Consider the following 22,734-nt stretch of genomic DNA (forward strand, 5'->3'; position numbering starts at 1 on the left):
AGTATCTTGTTAGCGTCATGTGAAATTAACAAGTCCCTTACAGCCTGGCAGAGGTGAAGCTGAAAAATTACCCAGTGATATGGGTGGGCAAGAATGGGGAGGAGCAGGACAGAAGGGAAGAGGGGATAAGCCCCAACCCCACACCCTGGCTGGAGCGGAGCAGGGTAAGCCCCGAGGGGATGGGTCTGGTTGCAAAGTGGGTGAGTGGACAATGAGGACCCACCTGTGGCTAAACTCCTGTTCCCAACACAGAATTTTTCTTTAAAATTAATCCTGTGGATAAATTCACACACACACTTCACAGGAAGGGATTTCCATTTTCTGCTCAGCAGAATACAACAACAGCTTTGATTGTATCAATATTTCACTGTGCTCTCCAATGACTATTGATTATACTTAATACCCATTTCACTGAACCACCTGTAGCAAATTCTATTTGGAACAGTAATATGCATTGAATAAACTTTTTTTAGTTATAAAAAACAAAGATTCAGACTATTAAATGAATAACTGGGATCTTTCAGGTACCCCAAAAGGAAGATTTGGATATAGCATGAAACACTGAAACTTATGATCAATTTTTAATTAAAATATCAACCAAAAAAACCTTCATATCAAAACAGTATGTGTTTATCTTAGAATAAGGAAGTTGTATGAGAATCAGGGTCCTTTCCTCCTAATTCCAGCCCCCTGTTCCCCCCAAAATATGTACCAGTTCCGACTTACATACAAATTCAACTTAAGAACAAACCTACAGTCCCTATCTTGTACATAACCTGGGGACTGCCTGTATTCCCCTTTATTTGGCTTTGGTGAGCCCACATCTCGAGTACTGTGTCCAGTTCTGTCCCCCCCCCCCCACTATAGAAAGGATGTGGATGCATGGAGGGGGTTCAGCAGAGAGAGACCAAAATTATTAGGGGCGGAGTGCATGACCTATGTGGAGAGACTGAGGGATTTGGATTTGTTTAGTCTGCAGAAGAGAAGAGTGAGGGGGGATTTGATAGCAGCTTTCAACTTCCTGAAGGGAGATTCCAAAGAGGACTGAGAAAGGTTGTTCACAGCAGTGATGGATGGCAGAACAAGGAGCAATGGTCTCAAGTTACAGTGGGAGAGGTCTAGGCTAGATATTAGGAAAAGCTATTTCACTGGGAGAGTGGAGAAGCACTGGAATGGGTTACATAGGGAGGTGGTGGAATCTCCATCCTTGGAGGTTTTAAGTCTAAGCTGGACAAAGCCCTGGCTGGGTTGATTTAGTTGGGATTGGTCCTGCCTTGGGCAGGGGGCTGGACTTGATGACCTCCTGAGGTCTCTTCCAGTTCTATGATTCTATATGAAAATGAACACTTGAGACATTTATTTATTATCAATTAAGTCATTATACCAATAGACTGTATATTAAAAATGTAACTTTAATTATGAGTTTCCACTGCAAGCAAACCTCTTCATTTTAGGAATGCTTTTCTGGCTTTGTTGTGTGCAAACTTGTTTATAATTAAAAAAAACCCCTAATTTACATGCAACATCACTGTTAATGTTAAGCCTTGCAAACCCATTCAACACTTTTGTCCCATTGAAGAATGAATATAGTTCTTTACTTGTTTTAACACATTGAATGTGCATTCACCTAAAGTGACTGATGTAGGAAGACTGACAAAAATACAAAATGCAATTGTGATATTTGAAAATACAGTTGACAAGCCAAGATCAAATATTTCTTGAAGCAATTCTTTTGGCTTGCAGTCCGATTTAAAGTTGGTGGAATGTATATATTTCAGGAAGACAATCTTGTCACAGATCTCTTCAAATTTCATTGCTGTACCTTTGTTGAAGCTGTTCAACCTCTGAATATAGATCTTTATTCCTCTGAACTCCCAAAGGAATCCAAAAGAGGTACAACTTTGTCACAGTGACTTCAATTGACATGCAAGACCAGATTTGATGGAGCCAATAATAACAACAAAAATTGACTCGTTAGTGCCTTTCTGCTTCCGATTGAGATGTTAGGCTGTGATGAGTGGAAAACTCAGAAGAAATGTCAATACCCTGCGCTACTGATTTGGACTCAGAAAGGACTGCATGCTTCAATTACAAGATTAGTTTTGTGGATCATTTTTAGCAGCTTCATCCACATGGAATGAAAAACATTCAAATTTGGATATACACTTCTGAATTGACTTAAGCTCAGTGCAAGCCTGTGCTGTGAGAATAAGAGATTCAAGCTCATTTAAAGCCTTTCTCATGGAGTGCAAATGGTGTGCAACTGGTTTAATGCCATCAATTTGTGCTGATCAACTCGTTGTTGACATATTGTGAAGGAAAACCGGCAGATGCTGCTTCAGAATTTCCCGTTTTCTAGGACTGCTACTGAAGAGGTTGTACAGTTGCTGGATTGTTCCAAAGTATGCCATTGCTTCCTTGCATGACTCAGCATAATCAATGCCAGTAAGATTTAGTGGGTGGTTGCCAAAACTGGAGAAAATGCAGTTTGGATTTTGCTCAGGAAAACTGTGTATACTCTGTTGCACTTCTCAGCCATGATGGATCCATTGGCATAAGTTTGGCCAATGCAGACTTGAAAATTTAATCTGAAGCCTTCCAGAATTTCTAATACATGTGTGGCAATTTCTTTTCCAGGTTTTTTCCATGAAATCCTAGAACAAAATGAATAGTTCTTCAATTGAAACCTTTGAACTTCCTGCACTTTTAACATATTGAACAACCAAGGCTATCTGTTCTTTATGAGAAGAGTCTGGTGTTGCATCAATAATAATTGAAAAGTACTTCGCATGTTGTATCTCTTCAAGAACTGTTGTTTGCACAAATGTCCCACACAGCTCAATAAACTTGTTTTGTATTCTGATAGATAATGGACTTGCATGCATTTTCCGCTCTCTTATGATTCATGCACACACTTACTATGGCCTGATAAAAGTGGGTCATACTTGCTAAGAAGCTCAAGTATACCAAGAAAATTCAATTTGTAGGGTCATTGATATGTTGACTGGAACAAACAAAGCCAATCCTTGTTCAGAAAGAAAAAGAATGACATTCAATATGCACTCAAGGAGTTTTTTCAAGTTATCAGTTTCTATATTCATTTCACTCAGGAGTAAGTTTTCAATTGAACTGTTAGCCAGTGCTGCTCTACTAGTTGATTTCCATTTAACAGTTATTTTTATGTGATATTGAAGTTTCATGTACAGGAATTCGGTCTTTCAACTTCCTCAAACCTCTACGGATGCTCCAACCAGACGGGTCAGACAGTACTGATGCATTTTGAAATGAAACATTTAAAATGCATTTAAAAATGAAACAGGGTACACAATACAGAGCCTGCTTTCCCATGCTCCAGCAGAGCCAGTCTCTTGTGTAGATCTGTCGATTTGAAGTGTTTTTATCAGCAGACGAGTCGGAAAAGCATGATGTTCAGCATCTTTTGGTATATTACTTTGAATCTGAAAACAACTAATTTTGAGGAATGACTGCATTTGAACAACATTGTTCTTATCAAGAAGTCCAATATCAGCTTCTGATGTCACTGTTGTTACACGATGTCCTGTGCTAGTCATAAGTTCTTGCTCTTGCTGCACAGCATCTCTGAGGTCCTCATTTGCCATCTGCCCAGTCTCTAAATCGAGCATAGATTCTGCATCTATCACTAATATTGGCATTTCTGTGTCTTGGTTAATGACCTTCCCATTTTGAGGCAATGGCATTGAAATGTCATTTGTGAGTACAAAGATTTCAGCATCAGAACTGGAAGTGTCACTGTCAGTATGGTCACGTGCAAAAAAATGGCAAATGAAATTTAATGTTGATAAATGGAAAATAATACACACTGGAAAAAAATAATCCCAACTATACGTACAATACGGAGGGCACAAATTTAGCTACAACTACTCAGGAGAGAGATCTTGGAGTCACTGTGGATAATTCTCTGAAAACATCCACTCAGTGTGCAGCAGCAGTCAAAAAAGCAAACAGAATGTCAGGAATTATTAAAAAAGGGATAGAAAAAAGGGATAGAACAGAAAATATCTTATTGCCTCTATATAAAACCACTGTATGCCCACTTCCTGAATACTGAATACAGATGTGGACACCTCATCTCAAAAAAGGTTCAGAAAAGGCCAACAAAAATGATTAGGGGTTTGGTACAGGTCCCATATGAAGAGAGATTAAAGAGACTTGGACTTTTCATCTTAGAAAAGAGAAGACTAGGAGGTGGGGGGGAGGGGGGAATATGATAGAGGTCTATAAATTCATGACTGGTGTGGGAAAAGTGAATAAGGAAAAGTTTATCTCAGAGGGCAAATCGTGTACAACTGGTTTAATGCCATCAATTCGTGCTGACCATCTCATTGTCGACATATTGTGAAGGAAAACAGGCAGATGCTGCTTCAGAATTTCCTGTTTTCTAGGACTGCTACTGAGGAGGTTGTACAATTGCTGGATTGTTCCAAAGTAAGTGATTGCTTCCTTGCATGACTCAGCATAATCAATGCCGACTTATTCCCACAAGCTTAAGGGCGTAGCCAAGTTTGTTGTTTTTTTCTGTAGCATTCTAATGGTCTGGTAGCACTGTATAGACTAACAAAACGTGTATATGGTATCGTGAGCTTTCGTGGACACAGCTCACTTCTTCAGATGACCGGAGTTATGAGTTTAGAATGCATACACCCAAAATAAATAGGAAAGGGGAAGGGGAAGGAGCAGGGAAGAAAAAGGGAGAGGGTGGGAGACAGAGAGCATCAGTAAGTATCTGAAGATTGGGTAGTTAAACAGAAGCAGATGAGAATCAAAGTCAATAGATCGACTCCCATGTCCTATTTATTTTGGGTGTACACATACTGAACTCATAACTCCGGTCATCTGAAGAAGTGGGCTGTGCCCACAAAAGCTCACGATACCATCTACATATTTTGTTAGTCTATAAAGTGCTACCGGACCATTTGTTGTTTTTTATTACCACAATATAGGCAGCAGGTTTAAAACAAACAAAAGGAAGTTTTTCTTTACTCAGTGTACAGTCAACCTCAGGAACTCCTTGCCAGAGGATATGGTGAAGGCTAGGACTTTAACAGGATTCAGAAAAGCCATTCGTATGTGTCTTTTCTATGATAAATTATGTTATTGGCTGTAAACAGTATTTCATAACATTGAATCACAGAAGCTACTCTAGTCTCCAGTCAAGCAGATAAAAACTTGGAGGTGATCAAAAAATTGGGAAGGCCTGAGGCGCCACAATGATTTAAATCATTTTTTGCAGGTATATATTGCTCCTTTTGTTGTCTCTCTTATAACTGCAAGGTGTATAATAAATGGAAATGACTTTGTAGAAAAATATCAAAATGTGAGCCCCAGGCCAAATGGCCCTCCTGGTCCCCTCTGATATGACCTGTATGTTAGATCATGCACTTTTGTGGGTAAGAGCCACTTTATCAGATGAGCTGCAGTGGAAATAACAGAATTCAAGATATATATAACTGTAAAATAAGTACTTGTCAATAGTAGGACCTGTGTTAATGAAGCTAATTAAGTGGGCTGAATGTGTCCCATTCATAGCTTTCAATGTGAAAATGTGAATGTCTAAGGGAGGGGAAATTGGTCTTGTAGTGCATTAACCAGTTAACATCTTTGATCAAGCCCTGGGTAACAGTGTAAAATTTGTAGATGAATTCCAGTTCTGCAGACTCTCTTGTAATAAATGGTGAAATTCCTTTGTGGAAGAATGGCTACTTTTAAATCCATGATAGAGTGACCTGGCAGATTAAAATGTTCCCCTATAGGGTACACAGGTTTATGTGTGTTACTATTTCTGATGTCTGATTTGTGTCCATTTATCCTTTGATGCAGACTATCCAATTTGGCGAATATACATGAAGAGGTGCATTGCTGGCACTTGATGGTATAGATCACATTAGAGATGTGCAGTGGTATGAGGCTGTGATATTGTGGCTTATGTGGTTGGGTCCTGTGATAGTGTCATTTATATAGATAAGTGGACAGAGTTGGCAATAGTATTTGTTGCAAGGATAGATTACTGGGTCAGTGTATCTGAGGTGTGATGTTAGGCTGCTGGAAAGTATTTGCTTCAGGTTGAGGGGCTGAACAAATTTTGACTTTCTTGGAATTTTTAGCGAAGTATCTGTTGTTAGGACAGCTCTATTCATCACTTTCTTGAGTAGCAATTTAAAGGCACATCTGTAACACACAGCAGCACTAGCCAGACTGATGTTGAAATGAATCAGTGGGAGAAAAAAATGCATGCCTACACTGAAGATTTCAGTCCCCAGTGCTCCGCTGTCAAAATAGCTGTCCTTACGAAAGGCACAGATTAGACTGAAATTCTCACTCGTATACAGAACATCTATAACAGGTTTTGCATGTGGACCTTTGTTTTCCCCACAAGATCTTTAACAACAACTTACTCTCTATGGTTACGCACAAGAAGTGTATAGTCCAAGAAATATCTGGAATCAATAATATTTAATAAATCTTCTCTCTCATGACATAATATAGAACTGGAGTGTTCTGCTAAATCTACTGACTTTGACCCAAATCCCTCTCCTTTTAGGATTTTAAAATGTGGATTTTAAAATACCCATTTCTAGAGCATGACAGACCAAGGTTTAGTGGAAAGGCTGCTAACAAGCCTTTATATGTACAACTTTATCCCGAAGTCCAAGAGCTGCATGGCTGCTAAGGACTGAGAATGAGCTCTATAGAAAGGAAAATAATTTGAATGCATGACATTAATTAACTAATACAAAATAGAAAACCAGTTGGTCCTTTTTTGTGCCGGTGTTATGGACATAATTTGAGAAACTTTTCATTGTAAGAATGACCAACAATAGACAAGTGAAAGGTTATACTGATAAGTGCACCACACTGCTGACAAAGCAAAAGCTTCCACAAAGTTATTACATATTGTATGAAACCTTTCATCAGGTATTCATAACTAGTAACTCCCATTAGTCTATTACATTCCACTGAGCATTGCTTTCAGCAATTACATTTTATAGTATAGTTAGAAACAATGGATATTTGCTGAAATATTAAAAACCCAGATAACTTAAAGTCAGCTATAAAAACAGACTCCTAATGTGACTATATGGAGATAAAGATTATTATTTTAGGTAGTGTGGGAATTCACATACTGTACATTAATATACAATGTAAAACAAATCGCCATACATGCCAGCTTAAAAACATACCATTAGAGTGGACATATTAATAACAGAACAGGCAATTTATGAAAAAAACCACCAAGCAAATTTGGTGTTGTTAATAATAGTGAAAGAAATCACTTAGATCCAATAAGAATATAGTGTTTTTAAAAGTGAATGGACAACATTCTAAAATTTTTCAACTCAGGGAAATTCTGAGATGGTTTCCATGAGAGTGTGATCAAAACTTGGTATAAACTTAATGCCAGATGATTATGGCTGACTGCTGGCTATGGGTGCAAGATGCCTTCCCCCTTTGTGCCCTAGTGCCAGGGCTATTAGTGTTTCACTAGTGTCTAGGAATGCCAGCTCTAAGACCCAGTTGTGCTAGGTGCTATACAAAGACGGAATAGAAAGGATGATGCCTGCCCTGCTTACAGTTTAAACTCCCAGTTCTTTTGCTCACCTGAGCACAAGAGGATCATGTGACAAACAGTGCCAGCCATGCCAAAGGTGGCTAGGAAGGAAGTGGAGTACAGGCAGTCCCCGAGTTACACGGATCCGACTTATGTCGGATCCGCAGTTACGAACGGGGCTTTTCTTGCCCCGGAGGACGGGAGCGGCGGGACGCCCAGATGCACCGCCGTCCACCGCCTCCGTCCTCCAGGGCGAGAAAAGCTGCTCCCCGTCTCCCTGGTCTGCAGGGAGACGGGGAGCAATGCCTTGGAGCACGCCCGCAGCGGGACAGCCCAGGCGCGCTTGAGCTGTCCCTCTGCGGGCGTGCTCCGCGGCTTTGCTCCCCGTCTCCCGACCAGCAGACCAGGGAGCTGGGGAGCAAAGCCTCGGAGCACGCCCGCAGTGGGACAACCGCGGCGCGCCTGGGCTGTCCCGCTGCAGGCGTGCTCCAAGGCTTTGCTCCCCGTCTCCCTGGTCTGCAGGGAGACGGGGAGCAAAGCTGCGGAGCATGCCCGCAGCGGGACAGCCCAAGCGTGCCTGTACTGTCCCGCTGCCCGCGTGCTCTGCAGCTTTGCTCCGTGTCTCCCAGGTCAGCAGACCAGGGAGACGGAGCAAAGCCGTGGAGGACTTGGGCGGTCCCGCCACCCCCGTCTCCCTGGTCTGCTGGGGGGGGAGGGGGGTGCAGCTAGTGTTGCTCTGCCCCAGGCTTCCTGGAATCAGCCACTGATCAGTTTCAGCAGTAGCTGACTTGGGGACGCCTGGGTTTCTTAAGTTGAATCTGTATGTAAGTCAGAACTGGTGTTCAGATTCAGCCGCGGTTGAAACTGATCAGTTTCAGCAGCGGCTGACGCCAGTTCCGACTTACATACAGATTCAACTTAAGAACAAACCTACAGTCCCTATCTTGTACGTAACCCGGGGACTGCCTGTAATAGATTCCCTCAATCTCCACCAGCCATAGAGGGGAAGCATATGTCCATAGTTGCCACAACTGTCATTCTTTACCTGTCCATCAGAAAGCTCTGGGATGTTGGTGCTTGGCACCTTTCAGTGAGGATTTTAGGTTTTATCTCAGAGTATCTCACTGTGTCTATAATACACTAATAATTCTGAATGAAGCTAGCAAGTATTATGAGGTATATACCAAGTTAATTATGTATTCTGGCCCAATAATTGCAAACTGCAGTAAAGACACGCCTGATTGGTATGTATTAAACAAGAAAAGCATGTACATAAAGCATATCACACACAAACTAAACATTAATGCTAAGAAATGGTCATAAAGTTTCTTCAAATTACTTGAAGACTTTGAGCAACCTTAATAAGGAAATAAACAATATGACAAGTATAGTACAATACAAAATACTTATTCCGTAGATATTTATTCCATGAATTCAAATGGGTTTTCAAACTTTATGCCTTTTTTATGCGAAACTGTGTTTTTGCTCTGCCAAATCATTCCACATTTGGAAGTAGAAAGACAAAAATAAAAATTGGAGAATTTTCATTTATAGAGAAGAAACATTTGATCATCTTATACAATATCAGTGCACTTATATACATGATGTTGATACATAGCCCTTCTATCACATCTCACCTGTATTTCAGGTAATACATTGAGGAAACCCCAGGAAGAATACAAATAGGAATTCTCAGCCAGCTGCTCTCCAGGTACCCAGGGCACCATACTTCCATAACCATAGTGTAGTTTTTGATCACAAACAAATATGATCTTTTCTGTTCAACAACAGTAGGAAACTAAAAGTGTCTGTTATAATCTTAGCAATCTGACAAAAATGTTTTCAACTGTAGTTCACTCCATATCTAAAAATGTACTTGAGTACCTAGGTAAGTTTACCAGCATTACAAGAAAACTCCCTAGTAGCAAATGCCATGTAGCATGGTATCCTAATCAATTGTTATTTAGCAGAACAAAAAGGCTAGGTGGAAATTGCAGGCTGTATATTTTACTACTAGCCAATTTAAGTTGCTATAGTAATAGAAATAATAATAACAATACTTTAGAATTTAAATATTTAATGTTTATAATGCAGACCAGGGGGATGGGGGGGGGGGCAAAGCAAAGCCAAGCTGCGGAGCACGCGGGCAGCGGACAGCCCAGACGCGTCTGGGCTGTCCGCTGTCCGCGTGTTCCGCGGCTTTGCTCCCCGTCCCCCTGGTCTGCAGACCAGGGGGACGGGGAACAAAGCAGAGCAAAGCCACGGAGCCCGAGGGCAGCAGGACAGCCACGGCACGTCTGGGCTGTCCCGCTGCCCCCGTGCTCCATGGCTTTGCTCCGGACACCTGTGGTACAGCAGCTGGGGCGCTGTCAGTTGGTCCCGTAGCGCCGCTCTGGGCGCTACTGGACCAACTGGGCAGCACCCCAGCTGTTCTGCCCCAGGCAACCTGATTCAGCCACTGCTGGTCAGATTCAGCAGCGGCTGAATCAGGACGCCTGGGACAGAGCAGCTTGGGTGCTGCTGGGTTGGTCCAGTAGCGCCGAGGAGCGGCGGCGCTACTGGACCAACCCAGCAGCACCCCAGCTGCTCTGCCCCAGGCGTCCCCAAGTCAGCCGCTGCTGAAACTGACCAGTGGCTGACTACAGGAAGCCCCTGCCCTGGGCTTCCTGGAATCAGCCGCTGATCAGTTTCAGCAGCAGCTGACTTGGGGATGCCTGGGGTTCTTAAGTGGAATCTGTATGTAAGTCAGAACTGGCGTCCAGATTCAGCCGCTGTTGAAACTGATCAGTTTCAGCAGCGGCTGAATCTGGATGCCAGTTCCGACTTACATACAGATTCAACTTAAGAACAAACCTACAGTCCCTATCTTGTACGTAACCCGGGGACTGCCTGTATCTCCCAAATATTGAGCTCTTGGGAGATGACATTTGCAAACTAATGACACAAGAATTTACAGGATCTCACGAGCTGCAAAATCCTGCACTATTTAAAATTGCCATTTAAAAACAGAGAGAGCAAAGTTCAACTTTGTAAAATGATCTTGTATCTAATTCTTGGGGCTGCAACATTGCAACTAAAGCCAGCCCCCTGATAAAAATAGGGTAGAGATTTAATACACACAGCATAAAGCATTTTAAAAAGAAACATTTTCCAATAGGAAAATGCCATTGTGAACAATTGAATGAAACATTTTGCTTAATGCAGTGTAGCAGTCCAAAAAGGCAAACAAATTACAGACAAGGTTAAAAAGGAGTAGCAAGTATCCTACCTTTATTTGCAATATATTGATAGCAGAGCTTGTTTGACATTGCAATGGGCCATGTGTCTGAATATGAAAGACATAAAGAAGAGACTCCTCTTGATTGCAGGCAGGCCATCCAACATGGAGTAATGTCTCATTGATAGCACTTGGTCCAATGTTGTGCAGCTGCCAAATAAATTACAAAACCAATCAATGTACAACTTTCCAAGGCCGGGAACAACAACAAAATAATTTAGACATTTGAACGCTTTTCAGCCACATATCTCAACAAGCCTTATGAAGGATATACATGTCATTATTTTAAAATGATTGGCTAAGAACCTTCTAAATTATTGTTTTCACATGGGCATATACCTTCACAAATATCTGAGGGCAATTTCAAGTTTTGCACAGATGGTGTAAACTGGGCAAAGGTGAAATAGGCTGGATGTTTTGCTGTTCATTCTGAGATTTTAAAAGATGTTTGCAAAGAAAGTGCACTATTGGTTTGTGGGCTTTAGCTGGAACCCAGTGACATACATTTTCAATATTAGTCCTATTTTCTATGAAGTTTTTCTTTGTGAATAAACAATAGAGGATTTCTTACTCAATGGAAGTAAACATAGGCTGAAAGTTACATGCATGTTTAAGTGCACTGCTGCCTCACAGTCCAAGTGGGGGTACCATAAAGATTTTTATTACAGGTTGTAGAAACATGTTAAACTCTAAAATTAGAACATAACATTTTATTTGGTTCATAGGTTGATATTGTGGATTCATTTAACTTCAGCATTTTAACCATATAATTTTGTTTACATTTAGTCATTTCTTCTCTCTTTCTAGTTGCCTATCTTTTCCTGAACTACTGGCTTGTATTTGAAGTACTCCGTTTCACCCCCTTGAAGAAGGACATCTATCATATTTAAAACGTAGTCTATATTCAGTCTAGTTCATTCAAAATACTTTTTTCCCCTTTTCTTTTCAATCAGTGTATCTCCAGATTATTGTTTTGGAAGAAATCTGCAAATCTTTCACTTAGAGACGAGAACATGTATTGTATTTAAGTTTCTGTGATTTCTAGAGTTGCTTGCATTTTAAAGGCAACATATTTGATCATTTTTCATAGTTCTCATAGGGCCTGCTCAAAACTCAATTGAAATCAATGGAAAAAACTTGCATTTAATGTAATGTGCTTTGGATCTAGTTCACAACTTCTTGTTTAGTATTTATTAAACACCAAAAGTGTTCAGGATTCCTTAATGACCAGGGACTAAATTCTGCCCTGGCATAAACTGGTGCCTCTTTTACTAACCCACAAAAATTGTGCCTGGTTACTTCAGAATTGCATTTGGACCAAGGCCCAGAGTAACAATATTTGCACTGACTTTGCTCCAGATGATGACAATGACCAAACTACAAATAATCTTAATGGAACAGAATCAAACCTATAGGAAGCTAAATGTTTTCAAATTATACCTCATATATATGTTCTACTAAAGGGCCAACATCCTCTTCTTTGGTAGGCTGATCTTTAGGCTCCCAGTTGTGAAGTGGCAAAACAATTTGTGGAGGATGAGACACTCTGCAATATATAAAAAGGCATAATGTCACTTGCAAACTCATCTGCTATGCCAGCATGAGACATTCTATCTTGAACAAAGACTACTTTATCAAGTTGAAACTACAAAGAAATTTTAAATAGGTATATTGGACTCTAGAATTATGCTACACGAATGGGACAATTCTTCAAAAAAGTGCAACAGAATTTTTAATAGCCACTAATTCTAAGCATCTCAGCATTACACCCTCCAGCAACATGCTTCCCCCTGCCATTAGTGGACTGATTCTTTGTTACTTGAAGGGAGGAGTACTATCTGTCTGGGTATTTATAGCATATTCTTCAGTATGGTACCTGAACATATCACACAATTTTATAAATCCAGATTAGTGCTCTACACAAAAATTTCAGATTTGTCTTCTCATCCAGAGTCACATTCCATTTCCTTTTCAAAGCCAATTTTATCTATCTTACATACTTATTTAGCCTCCAGTCTTGTAGTATCTGAGTGTCTTACAATCTTTAATGTATTTATCACCACTTTGTAAGGTAGGGAAGTACTATTATCACCATTTTAAGACAAGCAACATGCTTAAGGTCTTCACTTGCAGGAAGATCGACACTGTGGTGTTTGATCTTCTGGCATTCGATTTAGTGGGTCTAGTAAAGACCCGCTAAACTGAACACTGTGGATGCCCCCTGTTGGCGCCAATATTCCTACTCCTTGCTAGGACTCAGGGAAGTTGACAGGAGAATTTCTCCCATGGACCTCCCACTGTAAGGATAGTGCCAACACTCAGCATAAGGTATGTCGACTACTGCTACATTTTTTATGTAGCTAAAATTGTGTACCTTAAGCCAACCTTTCCCCGTAGTATGGACCTGGCCAAAGTCTGCTGAATAGCAAGGCATTTTACTCAGTGATCCTTAGTCCCTGGGTAGTGCCCTAAGTACTAGATCATCTTCCTTCTTTTGGTTCGAAGATGGTGAAAGTCATAGTAATGATCCAAAATGTACAAAATGATCCAAAATGTACTATAGAGCATCATACTCTCAGTAAACAAAGGTTAAGTGAAGACATAGCACATAATCTGGACCAGCTGATTTTTCTACCTTCTCTACATCTCCACACCAAAGTAAATTAGAATTTCACAAATTTCTTCTAGCCTCCTATATTATTTTCCTTTTGCTATATCAGAAAAGGCTGAGTAGCTGTTTTAAAATTCCTGTCTAAAACAAACACACTATTTTCTTCAGCACCTGCCATTTCCTTGGAGGCCTCCCATCCAATCACTAACTTTATTCCAGTTTAGCCTATGAGATCTTAAACTATCACAGCCCAAGATTCTCTTCTAGCCCATTATGTCTGTACATCCTGCAACATAGATCCAATACTGCCTTAACAGAAATAGTGATAGAAATGTAGCTGTGTTAGTCTAGGGTAGCTGAAACAAAATACAGGACTATGTAGCATTTTAGTCTTTAAAGTGCTACATAGTCCTGTATTTTGTTTTAACAGAAATAGGTTTGTGTTAAAATAATAATCAGATTAAATACTACCCCTTCATTGCAAAAGTTAGCATCTATTGCAGTATAGCTGTAAAAACACTTGGTACTAATTTTACAATTATGCAGCTTTGAGGTTTAAATCTTTTTTGTTCTCAGAGCTGGAAATTCATGTTTGAGCCAACAGCACGTTGTAAAAATGAACTTTACATCTAGATTAATGTTTGAATATAACATAACGATTGTGATCTTCTAACAATTGATGCTAAAAATAGTTTTTTCTTGAATCTAGACACTAAGGGTATGTCTAGACTACATGCCTCCTTCGACGGAGGCATGCAGATTAGCCAGATCGGAAGAGGGAAATGAAGCCGCGATTAAAATAATCGCGGCTTCATTTAAATTTAAATGGCTGCCCCGATCTGCCGATCAGCTGTTTGTCGGCAGATCGGGGCAGTCTGGACGCGATGCGCCGACAAAGAAGCCTTTCTTCATCGGCACAGGTAAACCTGGTTTCACGAAGCTTACCTGTGCCGATGAAGAAAGGCTTCTTTGTCGGCGCATCGCGTCCAGACTGCCCCGATCTGCCGACAAACAGCTGATCGGCAGATCGGGGCAGCCATTTAAATTTAAATGAAGCCGCGATTATTTTAATCGCGGCTTCATTTCCCTCTTCCGATCTGGCTAATCTACATGCCTCCGTCGAAGGAGGCATGTAGTCTAGACACACCCTAAGTGCAGAACCATAGGAGTAGTTTGCACCTAGAAAAACAGAAAAACCAACATTTTTGTTGCAAATGCTAACATTTTAAAATGGTTTGGGAAGAAAAAAAGATTTTAGCTTCCAGTTATAGTGTCATGCACAGCCAATAAATATCTGACAGAAACTCTGCTGCAGAATATAGCAGAAATAAAGGAACATTGTATAAGAAAGAGTAAAGAGCCTCTGGAGTAGTTTGGAAACACAGTGGAAGAAGACTTCATAATACTAAGGCAAGCCTGAACTATATTAGTAATTTTGAATATTCCCTTGGTTATAAAAAGACCACCAGCTTGCAACAGCAAACATGCCAGAAACCACATTCATAAACTAAAGCCAAATAACACACTTTTTTTTAAAGAGCATTTTAGATTAGGTGCTTGGCTCTAATTTGTTAAATTTCACAAATGGCTTTTATTCTAGTAGATATGTCCATTCTGATACTTCTTTGGTGATTAGGAAACTTGTTTCATTAATATGATATTAGCAAAGCTCAAACACATGTTACTTTAAAGAACCACTAAAATACTGCAAAACACTGTGCAATAAATAAAGGCTTTAAAAGCCTTTGCTTTCTATTTAATTTTGCAGACAGTCTTCTCATAAACAGAAACAATGTGAAAAATGTACATTTAGATATACAGTTAAGAATTATTTTAAAATAAAAAATACAGGGGAAAGTAAAGTTTATTTTAATAGATTTTACAACGTATGGCTAGGATGGCTGATATTTTTGTAATAAATGAAATACATTAGGTTCATTTGAAGGGCATTTTTTCTCTACATTTTGATTAATTTTATTTTGTGTTTAACTTAGGAATTATGAATGTTTGAATAACTTATTGTCTAAGGACTCTTACTAACCTCTTGGGGTAGAAGACGGGGGAGGGGAGAGGAATCAGCCCCCCCCAGAAACACAAATAAGATAACACTGATATAATGTTTTGAAAGATGATTTACTCAAAACATACAATAACAATTTGGATTTGATCTATTACCTCAATCATCATGATTATTTGCTGTTTCATAGAATCATAGAATACTAGGACTGGAAGGGACCTCGAGAGGTCATCGAGTCCAGTCCCCTGCCCCCATGGCAGGACCAAATATTGTCAAGACCATCCCTGATAGACATTTATCTAACCTACTCTTAAATATCTACACAGATGGAGATTCCACAACCTCCCTGGGCAATTTATTCCAGTGTTTGACTAGTTTCTCTTAGGTAATTTCATATTTTATGAAAACACGTTTTTCCTATCATCATATTTAATTGAAGATGTTAATTTACACAATCCTATTGCAAAATACTGATTTTTTTTAAAATTGATATGAGACAGACTGAGTATTTAAGTGAAAGTCATAAAATTTACTCTCTACAGTTATCACTTTATCTCAGTAACACTTTCTAATGGCATTGAAGGAACAGAAGAATATTAGAACGACCATATTGGATCAGACTAATAGTCCAGCTAGTCTGGTATACCATCCTCCAACAATGGCCAATGCCACGTGCCCCTCCCTCGCCCACCCAGAAGGAATGAACAGGACAGGTAATCAACAAGTGATCCCACCCCGTTTCCCATTCTCAGCTTCTGGCAAACAGAGGCTAGGGACACCATCCCTGCCCATACTGGCTAATAGCCATTGATGAACCTATGCTCCAGGAGCTATCTAGTTCTTTTTTTGAGCCCTGTTAAAGTCTTGGCCTTCACAACATCTTCCAACAATGTTTCACAGGTGGACTGTGCATTGTGTAAAGTAAAACCTTTTACTTGTTTTAAACCTGCTGCCTATTAATTTCACTTGATGACATCTAGTTCTTGTGTTATGAGAATGAGTAAATAATGCTTCTTTATTTACTTTCTCTGCCCCAGTCATGATTTTACAGATCTCTATCATATCCCCATTAGTCATCTTTTCCAGTTCCTCAAATTTGTCACCTAAAAAGAATGGCTCAGGTTTGGGAATTTCCCTCACATTCTCAGACATGAAGATGATGCAGTAAAGGGGAGATACATTTCAAATCTAACAAGGTACATAATATTTCAGTTTTCCTTATACTTTCCAAATGCATTTTTCTTCCTTAAAAAGAACCAGTTCACTACTTCACAGTTCCAGTTAGTTAGTAAGGGTATCATTGTATAAATACAAACAGAGGACTGAACAAAATTGATAATCTGAGTACGTGTCTTGGGGGATAAAGTGCAACTTTGCATAATGAGTTTCTTCCAGGGGTTTATAAAGCATTTTTTGTTAGCTAGGATGGTATTCTCCTCTAAAAACAAACAAAAAAAATCCAGCTGTTAAGATACACACCGGTTGCTATTCAGAGTTGTAGTTCAAAGTAAGCTTGGCTGTTTGTTGTCCTGTAACCTAATGGAATTTCACAGGAATATTTAACCATTGCATTTATTCAAAGCAAACTATGAATAGACAAGGTCTCATAGGACTAAATAACTGATTGATGGGAATATGAATGCTTTCAAGTAAAAGGAAAGGCATGGAACGTGCTGGCTTTTATTTTTGATGATATGCCACCTAGGTTGTGGTTTGCACAAGTTACTAATGACATGATACAACAGAAGTACCATTGTATGAAATGCCTATCACTTCATCATCAAGTATTCCACATGCCATGAAATACTGCTTACATTTTGTATAAGTAAATTCCTTTCTGTTCTGTTCCTTTACACATGGTATTGCAAAGCCAGTTAAAGGATATCATATCTATCACCGGTGAAATAACATTCATAGCTCAGCAGGCAGTCTGTGCATCAACTGCAGAATTTACAGTGCTGAAAGAACATATTAAATGCACAAAATGACTCCTGTGTGCCCAATTTTACATTTGCCCCTGATTTAGATGGAAGACATGTAAAAACTTATGCTCACAAATAGCTGCCAATTGTTCATCCATCTAATGAGGTTAAAGCCACCAGTTATTCTGATTAAATTTGGTATCTACAGGTTGAACCTCTCTAGACCAGAACTCTCTGGTATGGAAATATCTGTCATCCAGAATTAATTTAGTTATCCAGATGTCAACTTTTCAGGGTGTGGCCAAGTTTCCTGCAGTCCCATTAAGTTGTTTAGAGCCACTAGTCCTAGTTTTCTGTATTGTTATTTAGCTCTAATTTACCTCCAAATGTCCTCTAACAGCCCAGTAAGCAGTGGAAGTGTCAGTATTATTGCTATACAATATTGACCTCCTGTGGTTTGGAAAATTCTTTGGTTCAGAACTGGTCAGGTCCTGAGGGTGCCAGACTAGAGAAGTTCAACCTGTAGTACGTTCACTAGATCACGTTTCAAAAATGAAAACCACTAGAACTGAAATTTTCAGCATATAACTGCATGATAAAGCCACGCAACTGTTTGCCAAATAATGCCTTTCACATTTTACAGATTTGTGTTTTCAGGGCTGGGTGTAGATATATAACTTGAACCAATGAAAGTAAGTTTATACTTCACGATGGAGGAATACTTTCCACAACATTAGGTACATTCTCTGGCAACTAGCCCCTTCTATTGCTGCAGCTACACTCTATTCTTGGCACCCGAGCTTAAGCAGAGCTGATGTGGGTATGTCTTCTTGAGCTTGAATTTGGACCACTGGCTCAAACTCTAGACATATCTGAGAAGCATTTACAGACTACTGTGTGTATGCAGTTATCTAATTCTTGTTAAGAGACTTCTGCCTATTGCAAATCTTCCCATGCTAACTGATTTCCTTTCTTTGGTGTTCTTTATCAGATACTTGACTACAAGCAAATGGGAGTCACTGAAACATAGATATCTTACAAAAAAAATTACAAACATGGGAAGCATGGGATCGAGCAATAATTTTTTCTTTCTTTTTAAATAACTTATTTGATGAAGATATATTCCCTACCTCAGACATGGCAGAATAAGACACATATATATTCAGCAAATAATAAGACAAATTTTATCAAACTTCCTTAATAAAATATTCAATTATTTCTCCCCACATACACTCAATTCCCTGACAGTTGTGAGTGGGTCAACTTATCAATTAGCAATATTTCTGAGGCAAAGACATTGTGATGTTTCTTCACATATCACCCATGTTATGGCAAATACCAAAAGCAAAGGAATTAACAAGTCAATAAGGTGAAGAGCGTGCTTTCATTAAATGAAACAATTCTCATGTGTATTACATACCCTCTTCCCCCCCCCCCCTCTGTTTTCAGCACCTTGGGCAGCAACCCAGGTCAACTGGCCTTAGGACCTATTTCTGAGTAAGTTTTTTAACATTTGATGTTGATTTTTTCAAATGCCCAGGTCCAGCTGTTTACCTGCTCACATAAATTTTCATTGGAAGAAATGTATATGCAGTGTAGGAAAAGCATTACAGTAGGGAAACAAGTAAGAGCTCACAGAAGAGTAATCTATGGATTCACTATGCTCCTATCCAACATGTTGCTTTCATCACTGAAAAACAGGGGGCACCTCAGTTGGGGAGATTCCTACCCTTAAATAGCACTGTTTAAACCAATCTGTTGCCAATTTATATGTTTATTTTGTCCCTACCTCAGCAAAGCACTTCAGCACATGCTCAGTTCTATTTGCTTTCTTGGCTGCCGCTGAACTAGAACTTCCATGATGTTAAGTCCTAAAGTCTATGCCACACCCATATGGCCCTTCTCCACCAGACCCAGCATATTCCTGAAGGCACATATTCCTCTCTGGGCAAAGGGTCTCACTGTCACCAGATACAGAAGGGGTGGGAAGAATGTCTATAGAATCTGGAGCCTTGGGATTTTATGACTACGATTACTGAACATTTTATCCTAATTGCTTTACACATTTTCTCTAATCTCTTATTGTTCGTTGAACTCATCACCTATTCTTGACAACCTCATCTCTCTCTCTCTCTCTCTCTCTCTCACACACACACACTCACACTCACACACAGAGTGCATTTTGCTTTCTTCTCTTTACTGGATCCTCAATTCTCATCCTTAAAATGTGAACATATTTTGCCTTAGACAAGTTTCTTATTTGCTAATGCCAAAGATGACTTCAGTTGAGCAAAGTCATACTTAGCATAAATGAACAGAATTATAAAATCATAGTTGTTTGCAATCCCTTCCATTAACCCAAGTTGGTGTGATAATAGATAATATCTCACTTGCCTTCTCCTCTCAGAATTATACAAGACAAATACCAATTCAGGCAATAAAGACTATAAGAAATTATATATGTTATATTGATATGATGTGCTTTATGCATATTAAGATATGCAGTATCAATAATACATATTACAAATTGTGATTTCATATAATTTTAAGCCCATCATATATTGGTCAGGGAGATACCATGGTAAAAGGCTACAGAGATCTCTGAGGGTACATCTACATTGTGACGCTGTTTCAAGATACTTCTGTTATCCCAAAATAGCTATTCCATGTCTTGATAGAAAACCCGTTATTTTGAAATATCTTTCAAAATAATGAGCGTGCTATTCCAATGTCCCTGTCAACCTTGTTCCACAAGGATTAAAAGACATTTCAGAATAGCAGTTTATTTCAAAATTTGGTGCTGTGCAGATGCCAAATTATGAAATAAGCTATTTCGAAATATACTCAAAATCACCTACGCAATTTGTATAGCTCAAATTGCATAGCTTATTTCAAGCCAAGGGTGCAGTGCAGATGCACGCTGAGATAGGTAATCTTAAATTGTTTGTTCTTTGGAGCAGAAACCATGTATTCTCTATGATCTGTGAGGTACCTGGGATACTTGTGGGTGCTGGATACATAAACAGCAATATAGTACTTGCATTTCATTTATTGGGTCTAGTTTAGATATCAGTAACAGCATACAATTATCTAGGAAATAATTAACACTGTACATACAAAATCATGAATACTCCTCAGGACTGAAGAGGAAAGCTCTATAGTCTAACTATTGTTTTGTTTATTTATCACAGATGCCTCTTACTTTCTTCCAAATATATGTGAGAATATAAAAAATGTGTAGTAAACACCAGCCTGGATCACACTAAAGGCCCCATCTACCCCACCTTCTCACCACTGGCTTAAAGGACAATGTCAGAGCCCCTTAACAGGCAGATATGTCACTAGTTGACCCTCACACACAGGCTTCATCCTGATCTCTGATAGATTATGCCTTTAACAAAAGATTTAATACCCCTTCCAAATTTCTTGTTGCCATTTATTAAGATAATTCCAGACTCCAGAATTGAATCTGCAGTTCTTATGTGTATACACAATTGAATATATGATGACAATTGGTCTCTGTGTGGACAGAAAGCTCATTTACTCCACATGACAGGATCAGGGCCTAAAGTTTTCACCCTAAAGCTTGTGTGTCTGGTGAGAGTTGTACTCTGGAAAGATGTTGCAGAACTGAGCCCTAAATAATATATATAATCATATAAAAATTAATTGAAAAAGATGCATTGACTGTAAGTGTGAATTGCAATTCCAAAAAGCTTACCCTCTGATCAAAAAGCTTACCCTCTGATCTGTACTTGCGCCATCACACTGATGTTGATTTGAAGGTTAACCAAATTGCTGGTGGGATTAACCTTATTAGAACTAGAATAGATTTGCACACAGGTTAGTTAGGTTTCAAATACAAAATCAGAAAAACAATCATTTAATACTAACTCTGACATTTTAGAATTCAGTTTAATGCTAGTATCTACCATCAAGTAATTAGAAGAGGCTAATCTAGGAAATATTATATTACAAACTTTAGAACCTAGAAAATCTAATAATTTTGTATGCAAGCATTCATACGCATGGACATACATATACTAATATATAATATATATGGGGTATACTTCAAGGAATCTGCTATGACAACAAAAAATAATTTCTTTCATATTGTATCTTAAGTTTCTATAGAGTCTTATATACCATTTTTATTTGATTTCCTACTATATACAGTAGCACCTCATTTTAGGAACACTGTCTTATGAATGACCAGTTATATTAACCATTTTTCTGCCATCTAAATCTTCTTTTTGCAACTGGATGGGACTTCCATCCTTTATCCAACATTTAAGTAGTAGTATAGGTTTGAAAATACTGAGATTTGGTAATAAAGAAACAATGAAATTCTTTCAAAGAAAAATCAGGCACACTGTGTTATTTTATTACCATTTGTTATGCACACTATTAGTGAATGTTTAATACATTATCTTGTGTACCACACCTCCCATAATTCTGAGATACTCAATTTTATGAACTTTTTGATCATATGGCTTCTTTTAGAAAATGTTTTGATCTGGTTATGACACAAAAGAACAATTACTTAGAGAATTTGTTTAACTTGGTTATGAGACGATGTAAGCTATCTGGTCTGATCTTGTCATCTCTCTGTATGGGGGAATCCCAGTGAAATTATGAATAATTTTGTGCATGAAAACACAGCAAAGCTAACAAGCTGGCCTCTGTTTATGTTTAACTTTTAAGGCTCTCCAAACTTGTGAGTTAGAAGAACAATGATTTTTCATTTAATTTTAATCAGGGAAAATCTATCACTGAATTAACTACATTTTTCCTCAGTCTTTCTATTTCAGATCTCACTCAGCAATAAAAATGAATCTCCAAAGTTAAGGTCCAATTCTCTTACTTTTCTCTAAACAAATATGTGGGCTTTATCATCTTACAAACCCTCCCTATGCATGTAATCCTTTTCACTTCAATATGACTGATTATAAGATTAGGGTCTATCCAAGTGAGGTAAGATTCGTGGAATAAAAAACATATACATATGCAATATAAATATTTGAAATCTCAACTCATTTTCATCATGACGTAAGTATAGTGAGTTTTTTCAAGCAAGCTTACAGGGCCCCTTTCCACCAGAGTTTGTCTCTCTATTGCTGTCATAGTTTACTGTTATCACATCTGGGTAACATCAGTTATATGGAAACATTTTGAAGAGGCCAGAATTCTCACTGAGTAACTAATGAGAAGTAATAAGGTAATTCTGTTTTGATCTGAGGGCTTCTGGGTCCAAACTGCTAAATTAGAGGCAACTTTAATTAGTTTGTAAACTGTTGCATTCCTTTTTCAAAATGTCAT

The 22,734-nt window shown here is 38.9% G+C and overlaps 1 protein-coding gene across 1 annotated transcript in view; it reads right to left on the reverse strand.

Moving 5' to 3' along the window:
* ITGA8 (integrin subunit alpha 8) overlaps positions 1-22,734 on the reverse strand; it is a 175,690-nt gene that overhangs the window by 43,169 nt on the left and 109,787 nt on the right. Inside the window, exons 23-25 of the mRNA XM_075922446.2 lie at positions 21,157-21,237; positions 12,306-12,411; positions 10,857-11,015 (exon numbers count right to left, since the gene is read on the reverse strand). Coding sequence (XP_075778561.2) covers positions 10,857-11,015; positions 12,306-12,411; positions 21,157-21,237 — 346 coding nt within the window. The remainder of the gene's footprint in view (positions 1-10,856; positions 11,016-12,305; positions 12,412-21,156; positions 21,238-22,734) is intronic.

The sequence above is a fragment of the Pelodiscus sinensis genome, chromosome 2, assembly GCF_052426305.1.
Source record: "Pelodiscus sinensis isolate ZL-2025 chromosome 2, ASM5242630v1, whole genome shotgun sequence".
NCBI classification, from domain to species: domain Eukaryota; kingdom Metazoa; phylum Chordata; order Testudines; family Trionychidae; genus Pelodiscus; species Pelodiscus sinensis.